Source organism: Scleropages formosus, chromosome 6 (genome assembly GCF_900964775.1).
Source record: "Scleropages formosus chromosome 6, fSclFor1.1, whole genome shotgun sequence".
In the NCBI taxonomy this organism is placed as follows: Eukaryota; Metazoa; Chordata; class Actinopteri; order Osteoglossiformes; family Osteoglossidae; genus Scleropages; species Scleropages formosus.
The window spans coordinates 23,104,246-23,120,177 of NC_041811.1; the positions used below are offsets into that span (position 1 = coordinate 23,104,246).

The 15,932-nt window shown below is 41.8% G+C and overlaps 2 protein-coding genes across 6 annotated transcripts; both read right to left on the reverse strand.

Moving 5' to 3' along the window:
- Window positions 1–3,578: 3,578 nt before the first annotated feature.
- Window positions 3,579–9,762, reverse strand: st6galnac6 (ST6 (alpha-N-acetyl-neuraminyl-2,3-beta-galactosyl-1,3)-N-acetylgalactosaminide alpha-2,6-sialyltransferase 6). 4 transcript variants are annotated; one of them, XM_029253148.1, is made up of 7 exons: window positions 9,473–9,762; window positions 9,081–9,175; window positions 7,533–7,599; window positions 6,865–7,059; window positions 5,277–5,686; window positions 5,013–5,120; window positions 3,579–4,230 (listed from the first exon to the last, which is right to left on the reverse strand). In XM_029253148.1, exons 3-7 carry the CDS (start codon window positions 7,554–7,556, stop codon window positions 4,044–4,046), a joined length of 924 nt encoding a protein of 307 aa, XP_029108981.1. In that variant the 5' UTR covers window positions 7,557–7,599; window positions 9,081–9,175; window positions 9,473–9,762; the 3' UTR covers window positions 3,579–4,043. The 4 variants fall into 4 exon arrangements, with proteins under 4 accessions (XP_029108981.1, XP_029108983.1, XP_018610393.1 ...); XM_029253150.1 differs by lacking the exon at window positions 9,081–9,175; XM_018754877.2 differs by having other exon boundaries at window positions 9,081–9,762.
- Window positions 9,763–11,318: 1,556 nt separating this feature from the next.
- On the reverse strand, window positions 11,319–15,517 carry st6galnac4 (ST6 (alpha-N-acetyl-neuraminyl-2,3-beta-galactosyl-1,3)-N-acetylgalactosaminide alpha-2,6-sialyltransferase 4). 2 transcript variants are annotated; one of them, XM_018754889.1, is made up of 6 exons: window positions 15,410–15,517; window positions 14,740–14,815; window positions 14,452–14,598; window positions 13,403–13,812; window positions 12,972–13,079; window positions 11,319–12,249 (listed from the first exon to the last, which is right to left on the reverse strand). In XM_018754889.1, the coding sequence occupies exons 2-6, from the start codon at window positions 14,749–14,751 to the stop codon at window positions 12,063–12,065; spliced, it is 864 nt and encodes a 287-aa protein (XP_018610405.1). In that variant the 5' UTR covers window positions 14,752–14,815; window positions 15,410–15,517; the 3' UTR covers window positions 11,319–12,062. The 2 variants fall into 2 exon arrangements, with proteins under 2 accessions (XP_018610405.1, XP_018610423.1); XM_018754907.1 differs by having other exon boundaries at window positions 14,692–14,815.
- Between the last annotated feature and the right edge of the window lie 415 nt (window positions 15,518–15,932).

Sequence of the window (15,932 nt, forward strand, 5' to 3'; positions counted from 1 at the left end):
TTTATTGTCACTTTGTATCAGAAGTTTTTGCTGTATTTGTGCTTATGGTGTATTGTGCTTTATTCATTTCTTGGGGTCTTTTTGCTTCTGCACTGTTTTCTGTCATCAGTATTGAATTTCACGTTTAATACATTACCAACACACAATCTAAAAGGGTTCGTTAGTGAACAGGGGTCTCGAACACCTAGGAAAAGTGTCTCACACAAATTTTTGTATGTGAATTCATGGCACAATGTTTAATCAGTATGTTACAGTGTCGATAATGATTTAAAGAATGGTTCTCTAGCTCAGCTGGTGGTGCTAGTGCCTTACAGCTCTCACGCTATCGGTTTGGAGGTGGGCTTGAAACCAGCTGGCCGTACACAGTTCTTACTGCCTTCACATGGGTTTCCTCCCAGTCAAAAGCTGCATTTTGGGTTTATTGGTGACTAAACTGCCTGTTTGTTTGTGTGTGTGCTTGCTGTGATGCTCTGGCCTCCCATCCAGGGTGGACCACTGTGATCCTCCATCGCACAAGAGGCTTTTAACAATGAATGAATGGAAGAATACCATTTTTGCATATTTTTTTGGAACTGTCACTCAGGAATATGTTTTAACCTTTTTCCTTACACCCTGTGCCTTGTATAAGTATTCAGACCCTGCAAGTGTTTCATATTCGTTAAGGTGTTGCGGCATTATAAACGCAACATACATCTTTCTCCAGTTCGTATTTATGTTGCAAATTCATATCCTCAGATGGAAATTTTTGTGCAGATACTGTAAATAAAAGGCAAAACTGAAAAGTACTTTACATATTCACACTCACAGCTTAATATGTGCGTGAGCCACCTTTCTGTCGGTCCTCTTGATCTTTGTCTATTGCTTCTTCATTCTGCTCTGTAGCTCCTTCCATACATCCACATTACTTTTTACCCTTTACCTTCTCAGTGTGCTTCTATAGAGGGGCAGTGGCACACCCCGTTTGGCTGGGTCCTGCTCTGTGGGGGGTCTGGGGTTCGAGCCCTGCTTGGGGTGCCTTGCAACAGACTGGCATCCTGTTCTGGGTGTGTTCCTTACGCCTTGTGTTGCCGGGTTAGGCTCTGGTTCCCCACAACCCCAACTGGGACAAGCGGTTCAGACAATGTAAAATGTTAGGTACAGTACAAGTGAAATGGGAGCACAATAAAATGTGCAAATGAAAGATGCATGACATGGGACTTGTGGACAAACATGAAATGTGTTAATTGATGGATCTCTCTATCCTCTGCATATCTTTTGTAAAAATGTACCGGAATATATACTGTATGTATTCAGAAAATACTGCACATTTTATAGATGGATTTTATGGATTAAATGTTTTCAGAACTGATGGTGATTGTGAAGCAAGGAAACCTTAGAAATTATCTGATAATTTCAAGTCTCATGTTTCTCAAAGATAAAACTGTAACCAAGGAAAATGAGATGCTATGGTGATATTCTTATTTTAGATACACAAACTTTGGTAATGGTTATTATTACAGACACTGTACATTCAATTTAAGACATGCAAACAACTATGCCATCATGTAACAATAAAAATACATTAATTGTTTTTTTAAATTTGAGTAGTTGCATACGTTAAATCTCAGTGTGCTTTGTATCGTGGAATAAAAATGTATGAATTTTTAAATATTTTGTACCGATCCAGCATAACTAATTTTTCAGAAAACAGTACTGATTGATTGGTAAAAAAAAACAGAGGAACTGGTGTCTAGACAATGACATAAGCAGGATTTCTCAAATAAGGAATAAGCACATAAAATCTCCACAATGTGTCACTGCTGCATCTGAGAGAATCTGGGTTACATTTACTTATATTAAACACATTAAGAAACAATAAGCCCTCTTGCCTAAATGACTATAGACCAGTGACACTTACATCGCTAGTTATGAAGGTCTTTGAGAGACTTACCAAAAACACCATCTGCTCATCCATCCCTAATAATATTGATCCACTACAGTTTGCATATCGTTCCTATAGATCTGCTGAGGATGCCGTCTCCCACATCTTGCACACCACTCTCACTCACACTGACAGCAACAAGGGGAATTATGTGAGGCTGCTGTTTATAGACTATAGCTCTGCTTTTAACACTATAGACCCCCATAGACTGGCCTCCAAGCTCAGGGACCTCGGACTAAATGCCCCCTTCTGTGACTGGGTTCTGGACTTCCTTTCCGGCAGATCCCTGGTCGTGAGAGTGGGCCAGGCCACGTCCAACATCATCACCCTGAGTACAGGAGGGCCACAGGGTTGAGTCCTCTGCTTTACTCTCTATACACATGACTGTGTCCCCTCCCATAGCACCACTTCTATCGTCAAGTTTACTGATGATACGGTGGTGGTGGGCCTCATCTCCAACAATGAGGCAGCCTACCTCGAGGCAGTGGAGAAACTGACATCATGGTGCCAATTAAACTGTCTCTCCCTGAATATCAGCAAAACTAAGGAGCTGATTGTCAACTTCGGGAGGAGGCACCAGCGGACCTACACCCCACTCAAGATCAGCGGGACACCAATAGCGAGAGTAAGCAGTTTCAAATACCTCGGAGCGCACATATCCGAGGATCTGACCAGGACTCATCACACTCAAGCCCAGGTGAAAAAACCCAGGCAGCAGCTGTACCACCTGAGACAGCTGAGGAAATTCAGGATCTCCCCAGAATCCTGAAAGCTTTCTATATCGGGGCTATAGAGAGTATATTGACTCCGTGCATCTCAGTGTGGTACGGGAACTGCTCAGCCCAAGACCGCAAAGCCCTGAAGAGAGTAGTGCGCTTAGCTGAGCACATCTCCGGGACTGCTCTCCCCGCGCTGCATGACACCTGCACCAGGCGATGCAGAGGGAGGGCTGATAAGATTCTTAAAGACCCCACCCATCCTGCTAATTCACTTTTCTGCCTGCTGCAATCTGGCAGATGCTTCCGTAGTCTGATGGCCAAAACTGAGAAGCTCAAGAGGAGCTTCTTCCCTCAAGCCATCAGACTCCCCAACATGGACACATCCCGCACTTTAAAGACTCTGCTGGTATAGTGTTATTCATCAGTGCTGCACATTGCACTTTATTAATGCACATGCAATACCTTGCACATTTTTTGTTCTCTAATTCTTAATTTTAGTTTTTTACATTTTAGCTTTAATTTAGTTCCCTGTACATTCTTTTTTATTATAACTTAAATTACATTGTCTCATCTTTTTTAAATATATTTCTCTTTTAAACATATTGTCTTGTTTGCACAGTCTACAGAGTTGACTAGATTAACATTTCACTGCAGGTTGTATGTGTGTATAACTGTGTATGTGACAAAATCTTGAATCTTGAATTAAATTGCAACGTACCTTTGATAAGTGAGGATAAGGCAGGTCTGTAAGGAAAACAACATGTATAATAGTGGTATAAAAGGTTTTGGTGATCTGTCCCAAAATTCCACTGAGGTGTTCGAACTCATACATTCTTATTCTAAGATAAAACAATCTTCCCACAATGCAAAATGTTTAATGGACTTTTCCAACATATTCACAATGTTCATTAAAAAAAAAAAACAAGAAATAAACACTATAAACATGTAAAAATACATCTTTAGGAAACCAACTTATATAATTCTTATTTACAAAACAGTTTTCAGCTATCCTCATTTAGAAAGTCCTACTTCCAGAAAATCCTGAAAAAATAACACTGCTGCAAGTTTTTACTTCATTTCGATATTTTCCTTTAAATAATGGAACATTCAAAGCTTGTGGATGTCCAGTTACAAAGCCCTCCGATGCCTGTTAAAGTGTCACCTTCACATGTGTGGTCAGCACTGGGCTTCCCTATACCCTTGGCGGAGCTTGACACGGTGTTATGAAGAACGTGATGAGAGAGGGCACCAGTCCTCCTGCAAATATCTACAGAAGAGCACAACTGTAAGAGTAAACGGGAGCTGAGGGGGTTTGGAAAACCCCAAGGCAGCATCTCATAGCTCCTTCCTCTGCACCACTGTTGTCAAAGTGTCCACGCAAGGACTTAAATCCATTCTCAGAATCACCACTTTGGATGGCTGAAGGTGATGTTATAGAGCTTGGCCCAGCGGGCAAACACTTGTTTCTCAGTGATGAATCGGTGATGGTTACCCCGCCGTCCCCGTTCATTCTGCAGGTAGGTCACGCATTCATCTGGCCCTCTGGGCTTGTAGTAGTGGTAGGGCATATGCTTTGGCTGAGGTCTCTTGCTGTCAAGGTGTTGGACAATTTAGGTTAGAGACAATGGGAGTAATCTTTGCACAACTCTCAAACTTCTCAGTTCACAACTTCTTCTGTAACGGGGTGCCTCTTCATCCCCGTGTGGGCCGTAGGCGCTGCATGTTTCCATCATGTCCCAGCACTCGGCTAACTAACTATGCGTGGAAATTAACACGACGAGGCTAGTGCAGTTACCGAGCAGAAAGCTCTGCAATGAGCAAATTATTAGCATGTGCAAAAGCCTAGTAAGAACAGTAGAGCAGTGGGTACATCTGGTGCCTCACAGCTCCTGGGCTGTGCAGTCAGGCGTAGGTTTAAGCCCCAACGACTCTATGTAGGGGTACCATGTCCTCCTTGTATTCGTGTGGCTTTTCTCAGGATGCTCCTGTTTCCTCCCACAGCCCAAAGACATATTTCAGGTGCATCAATGACTCTGAATTGTCCTGGGTGTGAATGTGTGTGTGATTACCCTGTGATGGATGGGCATCCCATCCACCAAAGTACCCTGCCTCACACCCTGTGCCTCAGTGTTAGGCTCCAGACAACTGGAGTCCTGCACTGGCTAAGAGGTGATTGATAACAGATGGATGAAAAAGGCTGGAACAAAGTGCTGAAACACAGGAAAACCTCAGGATCCTGAAGTCATCATGGGACACCCCATTTCGAAAGCCAGTCAGCTTAGACCACTATTTGACCTGACCCATTTACATCAGAGGTAGCCAAAAAAACCACAGTACATTTAAACTTTACGGTATAAACTTGTCCCACTTACCCACAGTGATTAGGTGGAACCATTCCATACACATGAATGCTGTCACATGTTTCGATGGCAATAACCATAGTAAACCACCCAGTGCTCAGCCAGGATCGAGATTTCTCTCTGGACAAATAAAAGCAAGTATTAGTCGGACAAAAAAGTGCACCAGACAACCCAAAAAATACCGACACGATAGGTCACTGTAGAAGAACCAATATTCAACATGAATTGTCCCCTCTTTGTTTCCTACTCATCCCATTTTTTTCTCCTCCTCCTCACCGATCCCGTCCAGTTTCCCTCTGGAAGAGGCTGTCAAACTTATGCATCTTGCTGGGCACAATCGTGAAGCTGGACAGGTTGGAGTAGGACATGCTGACCCTCTGGATCAAGCGAAAGAGGGTGCCTTTGGCGTCCTTTCCAATCTTGGTAGGGGGACCCCAGAATATGACCACAAGGTCCGAAGTCTTGTTGAGGAACTCGCTGGGCCGCCGGACCACCCGGAACACGCTGGAGTGGGCCACCACGCGAACAGTACTGCGGCTGCCCACATCATGCTCATACCCCGTGGTAGGTGCATCGTTCATGCGGATGACACACTCCGCCTGGTCGATCTCTTCCCCTGCGCCGCTACCCAGCAGGTGACTGGAGCTGGTGACCAGTGCACACTGGTGACAGTGCAGGGTCATGCTCTGTCAAAGCATAAACGCCACACATAAATAAGCACTCCCTTTCTTTTCATCACTTTCCTAAACAGGCTGAAAAGTGTGTTTACCCTGCAATGTTTCACAACTGAGAAATTTTCTCATTTTGAATCATAGCCATCAGAGAGTATAATGATATATTAAAAAAATTACACACCTGATAAGCTCAATATACATCTATTGCTTTTGAAATACTAGGACATAAAATAAAGAAAAATTTTTCAAGGGTCACTTTTATGTATAGTTTCAGGCAACAGACAAAATAAAGGAAACACTGGAATAAAAGAGAGATGGAGAATAATACGAGCAGGTGCTTCCACGCAGGTGTCAATGAAATTAATGTCCCATCATGCTTATGGTCGTGTATCAAAATGCCAGGAAGACCTGGTTGCTCATGATATTGAGTACAGTGGACGGAAGAAGAGAAGTTGGCGATTTTGAGAGAGGACTGGTGGTTAGGGCAGGACTGCTCAAAGGGCTGATGTGCCGTGAGGAACAGTGAGACAGAAAGACGTTAGGTGCCGCCAATCGCTAATGGTGACCTTAATGTCCGTGTGCCATTTTGAGACGCATGGAAATCAGTCAACCCAATCATTTGACTGCAAAGTGATCCTGTTCACTTGGTGATTCTGAGTATCGTTTCTGAGTATTTCTATCCCGATGGCAATAGAATCTTGCAATAGAATCTTCTAGGATGACAACACCCCCATGCACAGGGCACCAGTGGCAAGTCAATGGTTTGAAGGGCACGAAAACAGTGTAAACCATGTCTGTCTAAGCGACCAGATTTCAGCCGACTTGAAGATTTATGCGAGTTTCCAGAGCAGAGCAGCACCTGAGACAGTGTTTTCCACCACCATCATCAAAAAAGCAAATGACTGAATTTCTCATGAAAGATGACCTCCTTGTAGAACTCATGCCAGAGTGATCTGCTGAGTCACGGGGGCTCATGGTGTTTTTAAGGTGGTTCGTGTCAGTGTTTCCTTTATATGTTGTCAGTTGAATGAACAGGTCAAAGAGCAATCAACAGCAACAGAAAAATTTGGATGTTTTTAAAGAATACAGTATGTCTGTCATCAAGACATTTTTCTCTTTGCAGTTTTTGTACATCCAGATTAAACTTTTAAACGGATACTCCACACTAAGAAGGAAATGATGGCTGATACCTTGTTACCATACACTGCCACGTATCCCTCCTTGCCCGCCCACTTTTTTAGATCAGTGTACTTGCTGGGTTGGTGGTAAAAATTATGAAACGGGCTGTAAATTTCATTTCCACTGTTGGAGCTGTACAGTATCAGAAGTGTCATCAACAGGAAGATGGCTCCAAAGATCACAATCTTCTGACTGTGCGGCCCTTGCTAGAGGGAGGAAGTGATAAATCAGCAATGGGGAAAGACCACCGCTTTGTGACAACAAATGTGCCATCATGCATAACGCAGAACAGGGTCCCGTAGCCACTGCCGATTTGATCGCTGACACATCTTAAACAGCCTGCAATAGGGCACAACTCCCAGAAGTACAGGTGTGATCGAATGATGAAACCAGCTCAATTCAACAATCTGGAGTAAATGTATTACTGCTAAACACAGCAATGTCATACATCAGAAAAATATATATTTATCTAAATGTTTACAGTATAAATATTGTAATAGTATCCAGTCTAAAGTTGTGAATAGTATTATTGGTATTATATTGGTAGCTATTAAAATATCAGTTTTCCAACATAAAAAGAAAAGAAATTGCATAGCAGGTCAAGTTATGCCTAGGAATCATTCTAGAAATTGTTCAAAAATCATGCGTGTCCCCTGGTGCCAAATCTGATCAGTCTTACCTTTGCTGCTAGCCTTTGCCCCATGCTGCACACTGAAATTACATTTTTTCAGCTTCAAGTTTTATTCCTGCAAAACACACACACACAAGAGTTGCAAGCACACAAGATTGTGGAGAAAAGCTCCGGCCACGTTACACTCGCGCCCTGAAATAGCGAGACGCTGAGCGCCGCTGCTGCAGTGACCGCGCGCCACCGGTTACACAACAGCGACGCGCCGGAGTCGCACTTTGAACATCAGGTAAGCACGCTGACATGACACGGCGCACGAGGCGAATGCAATCACGTGTGGGCTGCAGCTCGGGTTAATGCTTCGAGCACAATGCAGCCTTGGCAGCGATGTGTTCAGCAATGCGCTGTTTGCGGACTCGCTCGCAGGTCTGTGTTAGTTAGTACCACACTGAGTGACACGCTCGGACGTGTCTGGTGTTCCGATCGCCGGACTCCGGCATGATGGGAGTGTCCGCGCGGATACGCCACTCAGTCCACACACACAGAGCGCGGCCATGTTGCCCATTCCGCACACCAAGCAGCCCCACCAAAATGCACACAAGATCGCACCCCTACTTACGGTTTCATAACATCGCCCCCTTTTTTTTAACCCCCACCAGCACATCCCACTCGGAATCCTTCTGCAGCACCGTGGGCGGAGACTCCGTCGCGTGCGCCGCTATTGCCCATTAAAGGGACGGTGACGTCAGGCGGCAGTCACGCTGTCTGCGACGCACGCGCGCTCGCACCTGTCTGTCTCTGCGGTCAGGCGTCCGAAACCTACTTTCCTTCCGACTCAGTTTTTTATGATTATGGAAAAGGAAAAGATGACATATACTGTATATTAAGCCTTACATTTTACTAGCCAAGTATTTCATAAGCGAACGCAAATTTGGCAACACAAAACCTTTGTCCAAGTGCACTGTTAGAATAGTATCCAGACTTAAAGGCGGCACGGTGGTACAGCGCCTGGGTGGTGCGAGAGGACGTGGGTGCGATTCCTGTTCAGTCTGTGTGGAGTTTGCATTTTCTCCTTGTGTCTGCGTGGGTTTCCTCCCACAGTCCAGACTAGTAACTAAACTCACCCATATCCTGTGTGTGACAGAGCGAGTGTGTTCAACTGATGTATGGATGAGTGACCCATTCTAAGTAGTGTGTTAGGGTGTAAGTCACCAGTAAGGTGTGGGCTGATAACACTACATAGTGTTCACTGAAGAAAACCGTCTGTTAAGTGAATAAACGTAAAAACTGCATGAATCGCGCTTCTGCTGGCAATTTTGATTAATAAATAAGTTTGTTTTCTCTTTGCTGTAATCCAGCTGGCAACGTTACTATGCCAGGGCCGCTTATTTGTTCTGTACATGATGTAAATTTTGTAACAGCTGATATCAATACATACAAAAATGTAATAGAAACCGCTCGCGCTTTGACGCCTCGTGAGCGCGTCGTACAGTAGTCATCGCTACCCGGCTAGCGAGGTCCATTCACGGCTCCCACGGTGTTTATTCACACGTCAGTGTGCTGTGTGCGAGGGATCGGCCCACGGCAAACCTGTGCTACCTGCTGTCCGCCGCCTTTTAATGGGTGTCCATTACACAGGGGGCGATATATTGTTTGACATGGGACTGTAGTGGCGCAGGTGGCAAACTCGACAACTGTGGGCAAGAATGCGTCAGAAACACTTAGTATAACTATAAACACATGCAGTGCTTTAAATATTGGAGCAGTCTTTCTAACAATTCTAAAAGTTTATTGAAGTGCTACTTTGACAGAAGTAATAAAACAATTCACAAAAACACAGTTCACATAACAAAAACAGAACATGTTTCTTGGCTGGTTTTATGACCTTTTTGAATACATATTGTAGTGACCCGAAAGAGCACAGTTACTCTAGAGATAAATCCCAAAAGACTGGGGGTTATTAAAGTTAAGAGGACGGACTGCTGTCTCACCTGCAACAACACAGCTCAGACAAGTCTCGCGGAAAGTGCGCGCACATGCAACACACCGCATTCCACTCCTCTCACCTGACTCCCGCACGCTCACGGACATGCGCACTCCCCTACCTCCACGTCACACGCATTCTGTCAACTACGCCCCATAAAGAACACAATAAAACACAACTATAACACAACTATTTACAATTAAATAAATACCGCAAGGTATTACAATATAAAAGCATATAAATACACTTTTTTTAACCTCTTACTGAAAAAAGCATACATTAATACAAACAGTACAAAAAGCAGAGTAATTGTGAAAAGTTCAATAATATAATTTAATAATACACTGTTAACGACCCGCGTTACTATGTTTAGGCAGGAAGATTTGTTTAATGTAAATTGCATTATGGGAAAAATTGTAGAATGTAAGTGTGCAACCACTGGGGGAAAAAGGTGGGGTAACCATGTTTGCAGCAACGCCAAGGAGATTCTGAGGACGCTAAACAGGCTAGGAAAGCTGGGGAGAAACGCAGATCCTAGAAAAAACGAGGTTCTCACACCAAGAACATTATTTCCCGGTGTTCAGTAAATCATTCTAGGTGAACGGAGCCTGTGCATTCCTCTACCCCCATCCAAACTCACAGAACTACACACCACAATACTCACATTACCTCCAATAAAAGAGGCAAAATGTTAGAATTGGAAAGGCAACATAACTATGTAAAAGAAGTGAGACAGCGTGTAAAATTTACATGATGGACCTGAACAAACATTATTATATTCCCCGGGATAATCTGTATAGCACATGTGTTCACTATGGATTTCACTAAATCAAAATGTGAAAAGTTTGGAGTGCAAACTGCTGCCGTTGTCTTTACATAAAAATAAAATAAAATGATACCATTCTGTATAATTTTTGTGATGTCTAATTTCTGTGGAAATTATTTTTTGATTATTTTCTCATCCTAATGGTAAAATTTTATTTTCCACAGTTGACAATTTTGCAAAACAAAACTTTTGCTGGGTCTACCACTTTTCAGAAAAACATTATTATGGCAATTTTTGTCTGTAATTTGGCAAAGCAAAATATATAAGCAAAACTATATACATAGTTCATAGCATTCTTGTATGCATAAGAATAGTTACCATTCCACACAATATCTCTCAATATCAAAGGCAACAGCACTTTCTCCTAATGCCTTTTAAATGCTATACAAAAACCTAGTTTAATAAGAACTTCCACATATTATTTTATTTAATGAAAACAAAGTCTCATGATCCAAATAACTTGTCAGGTGTTTTAAACTGTCTATAAAAGTCAAACTTTAGATATCAAAAATATTGTCTTCTGAGCATCCATTATGTACCACAAAGTTTTGTATTATGTAAAAATATAGTGCATTTTGAAACGACATACAAAATTTAAAATACAAAATTTAAAATGAAATGCAGTAACAGTACAATGAAATGTATGTATAAACATGGCTTGGTTGGTTTTAACCCTAGATATTCACTCTTTTTCACACTACCTTCCAAATCAAAAGTGCATTTTAGTCACAAAGAAATTATTGTAAATGGCTTTTCAGATCTCATCTGGCAATTTAGAATCTGAGACAGACAAATCCAATGTGATCTTAATTTCATATTATACTGTTGACACTAACACGGATAAAATACAAGTGGTTAAAGCCAGGCAGCTGTAAGTAAACATTGCAGGTTTGAATCCCACCTCCTGTTGAAATGCTCTTGAGCAAGGTACTTACCCCAAATTGCTCTAGTAAAAATTGCCTAGATGTATAAATTGGTAAATAATTAGGTATGTATCTTAAGTTTCTTTGGAGAAAAGCATCAGCTAAATGAATAAATATAAATGGCGGAGGTTATTTAAAAAAACAGTTGACAACTTCTTGCAGCCATGTCTATTCACACAATCCTTTAGCCTAGGTGTTCTCACTTCAGTGATCTACTTGGAGTGACAGTGGCAAAAGCAGCACTTACTAACATGGAGCCCTTATATCTGAGACCTCTTTTATGCAAAGGGGACCTGCCTGGAATTCTGTTTAACAACTTGACACTTGTTGATCAAGTGCTTACTATAAAAGTCTAACGCATTAAGAGAAACCATAACAGAGTTATGAGCTATTTGACAGCCTGCATCCCCCAAAAATAGACCAAACCTAAACCAAATCCAAGAAGTACAGGATGGAAGGTGGGGCACACTGAGACAGGTGTCCACTCCATCACAGGGCACACACCCACACATATTTGCATACTGAAGGCCATTTTAAAACTCCAATTTGCATAAAACACTGTCTCTGGAAAGCTGGTAGAAGATAGAGCACCCTGGGAAAACCCATGCAAACAAACAGAAAACATGCAAAAGGAAAGAGCTGAGCTTGGGTTCAGTCCTGCCATGCTGGAGCTCTAAGATTAGTGCTATCCGCTAAGTCACCACAGGGCTTAAAACTGGGGTAAATATTGCACAAAAATTCCATTATTCAAATCTTGTAGTTTGAAGGTGACAGTTTTGTTCTCAAAGAGTGCATAAAGCAATGTATTAAACAAGAAAAAAACAAAAATACATTCAGTAAACATTATATTACAGTGCCCAGGAGGGATTTTTGAAGTAGACATGCTTTTGTGAGGCCCACCTAGCATAGATGGCTTTCTCAGTGATGAAGCGGTGACCACCGTGACGGGCCTTTTCATGAGCGTTATACATCCGACACTCATCGATCCAGCTTTTCTCATAGTAGTGGTATGGCACTCTTTTGTGCTTCACCTGCCTGAAGAGACATACACAAAACACATGGCTTATACCTACACAAGTACCACTTGTCCTGGTCAGGGTTGCAGTTGCCCAAAGTCTATTCCAGAATCACTGGACACAAGGCAGAGGAGTGGTGTACACCCTAGATGGGATGCCAGTCCATTGCTGGGTAGCCACACACACGTAAAGTCACTCACCCACAGGAAACCAACACAGACACAGGGAGAACTTGTAAATTCCACACTGACTACAGCCCAAAAGCCCAGGCACTGTAAAGCGGCAGTGCTACCCACTGCACCACCACACTGCCTATACTGCTTTAGTTTTATCAAAATTCTTCCCATTGTGTTTGAAATTATGATTAATTTTATAAGTTCCTTTCGAACACTTCCTACTGCAAAATAAAACAGGGTTCAGGCTGACAGCAATTTTTACTCTAGAAATTTTTCTTGCAATGCAGTATGCTGAGCAGCAACATTTTACTCATGTTGTGTGAGGTGACTGAAAAAAATACTGTATTTTCAAATGCACTATCAAGGAAAAGGAAAGTTATTTACTTTCTTTTCTGTATCTCCTATGTATATCGTAAAAAAACAAATTACTAAAGAAAATTTTTCCTTAGTTAAGAATATTTAAAGTTAAAGTACTAGTTTAAATCTGTCTCTACTTAAATACCATGCATCTTTCATTGGCATCGGGTCCAGAAATTTTTTCTTTCTTTCTATCCATGACACATACCCACAGTAGCTGTCATTGATCATTCCATAAACTTGAATGTTGTCACATATGTCCATTGCCAGAATCATGGTAAAAAACCCAGTACTTAGGAAGGCCCCAGACTGCATTCTAAAGAAAAGGAATGAAGCTTAGTAGTTAATACAGAGAGACAGCCAAGTCAGTCAACATTTGTGTTTCAACTCTACTTTAAAAGAGCAATAAAAGCCCTGTGATGATACGCAGGATATTACTTCCACGGTAAATTTACCCGCTTGTGATTTTAAAATCCTGAACATGACATTAACATTTACAATTATGCAGCAGAATAACTACGATAAATGCATGGGTAAAATATAAACCTAATTTCTTTTATTTCAAGGCTATTTATAGCATGGTTATGATGCAGTAAAGACACCCACACTTGTGAAAAGAAAATATACATAAATTTATACCTGTTTTTTCCAGTTTCATTCTGAAAAATATTGTCACAGTCCTGAATCTTCTTCCTGGTCACTGCATAGAGTTTAACATTGGGGTACTTCTTGGCCACCTTCATGAGAGCATTGAAAATGGGGCCCTTGCCATCTTGGCGCATTTTATTCTCCGGCCCCCATATGACATATATGGTGCTTGCTGACTGCTGAAAGTAGTGGATCTCATTCTTCAGCAGCCATGGCACGGTAGTGTGTGACACCACACGAAGGCTGGTCTTGTTTCCAACGTCACGCTCGAATCCCTGAGTGGGGGCATTGTTCATGCGGATCACAAAATCCGCCTTATCAATTTCTTTCCCCAAGCCAGCATTCAGCATCTGACCTGAGCTGGACACTAAAGCACACTGTTTATTGTGGATGTCCAGGAACTAAAGAGGGGAAGAAGTCAGTTGTTGGAGTTTTACTTCTGTTATCTGAAATATGTTGACAGAGTTTTATTTTTCAGTGGTTTTAGAGAGTATTTCAACAACAACCATTAGCTGCATGTATTAATTCTTTTGCTGAATGGGGAATGGTCTGTAAATGACAGTAATGTCCAAACTATTTTCACATACTTGCCAAATAAAAATATGACTAAAGAGGTCTGATATTTAAAGGTGGTATCATTCAAACATTTTTTATTGATCTGATGCTCTCAGCTAAGAATGACTCTCATATTCCATGTAGTGCACTGGTACTGGATACACCAGCTTTCATTTATATCCACAGGTAAATTATGTATTTTGAAATACTTTAAAAATGCATTCTTTAAATGATTTTCATTCATTTCTTGTCATTAAATGCTTGTCCGATGCAAGTCCACTTACTGTAAATATGCTACACAGAAGGAAGGTGTACTGTGGTCACTTTGTTTAGGAAGCAATATGACAACACTCCATATGGTGACTTGTATAGTGCCACAGAACACTCGATCACCGTGTTCACTCTATGACTTCAAACAGACAAAACCCATCTTAAAAGAACCACTCCAGTCCTCCACAATTGTTAAACGCCACTTTACACCTTACCTGGTCCATTTTTCCCGGGGTTATCCGGACATACCCAGGAAGACTCAGGCTGGATTTCACATCACCACCACTACCAGCAAGTTTGGTCATATAATTATACCAGAATACAAGCAGTACTATTACGAAGAGCAGAATCCAACGGAACTTCTGTTAACACAACAAACAACACAATTAATTGGACGTCCAAGCAACTAAATGGCAACGGATTACAATAATAATAACCTTGAATAAACACATCACCTTCTAAATACAGAAGCCAAATCACTATGAAAAGAAGTCATTCAGTACCATCAGGTTCATTTCTTCAGGTTATTTTTGGGTCCAGTCTCATGTGTCACCGGTTGAAAAGAGGGAAGTATACTTTCTGAAAAGACAAGAGAGGGAAATATTTGGAGTAGCTGAGGTACCGGGGCGGGGCGGAGCGCGGCGCGGTGCGGTGCGCGCTACATCAATACTCGGCTCGTGCCTTAACCGCCACTGCAGCAACGCGCTTTGGTTACGGCAATGATCTCCTCGTAATTCATCACAGGCAGCCATAATTAATTTCACTTTACATTTATCGCCACTGCGATAATGACACTACTAGTATCATGATGCGTGCAACCCGGCTCGTGTCACACGACGTGTGTATAAAAATTTACCGATCATTGTCACGTGAAAAAAGCGTTTGGTCTGTAGTCATTTTTTTATGTTAGTAGTGGTGAGTTCTACACGTTTTAAGAACCATAATGCGATATAAATTTGTTGGCTAGTAAGACAGTGACTATCTTTTTTTCCTCAAAGATCTATGCCTCAACTCAAGTTAGCTTCCTCAGCTTGCTTAACTCAGGTGACAATCCTATGTGTTTTCCAAATACCGATGCGATAAAGTTATAAAATAACTTAAGTCGAGACTACTTAGCCGTCTCTGGTTGTTTTTCACCACTATGGTTAAGACATATAATTTTTGAGTACCTACTTGCCATATCGATTTCAATTAAAATTGTTATTTTAAGCTGTGAACACTTCAGGTGTACTGGAATAAAACCCTGATTGCTTAGCAATATTTGTATTTAGGACATCTTCCGCTCCGTGCGTCAGAATTTATGCTCCCCCTGGAAAGTTTAAACTCTCTGCACTTTGGTTCCTAGCACCTTCACCATGTCGTCACTCGACGTTGTACACGGATTTGTTATCTGAGTACACATGATTTTGTTGTGCGATATTACCTTTCACTAGTCTACGTTTAAAGTGCTTAAAGTAAATGAATCCGAAATTTATAAAGCAAATTAACTGACAGTATACAATTATTTACTCATACAGCTCGTTGACTGTGTCTTTTTTTATAGTTATGTTAATTACATGACACATGGTCGCACGGGTAGCGCAGTGGGTTGTGTTGGCATTTCGGCTCCTGTGATATAGTTCTAATCCACACTCATCTCACTCTGTGTGTGTTCTCTCAGATGATACTTTCTGCAGTGTGGTGATTATTGCTGCTA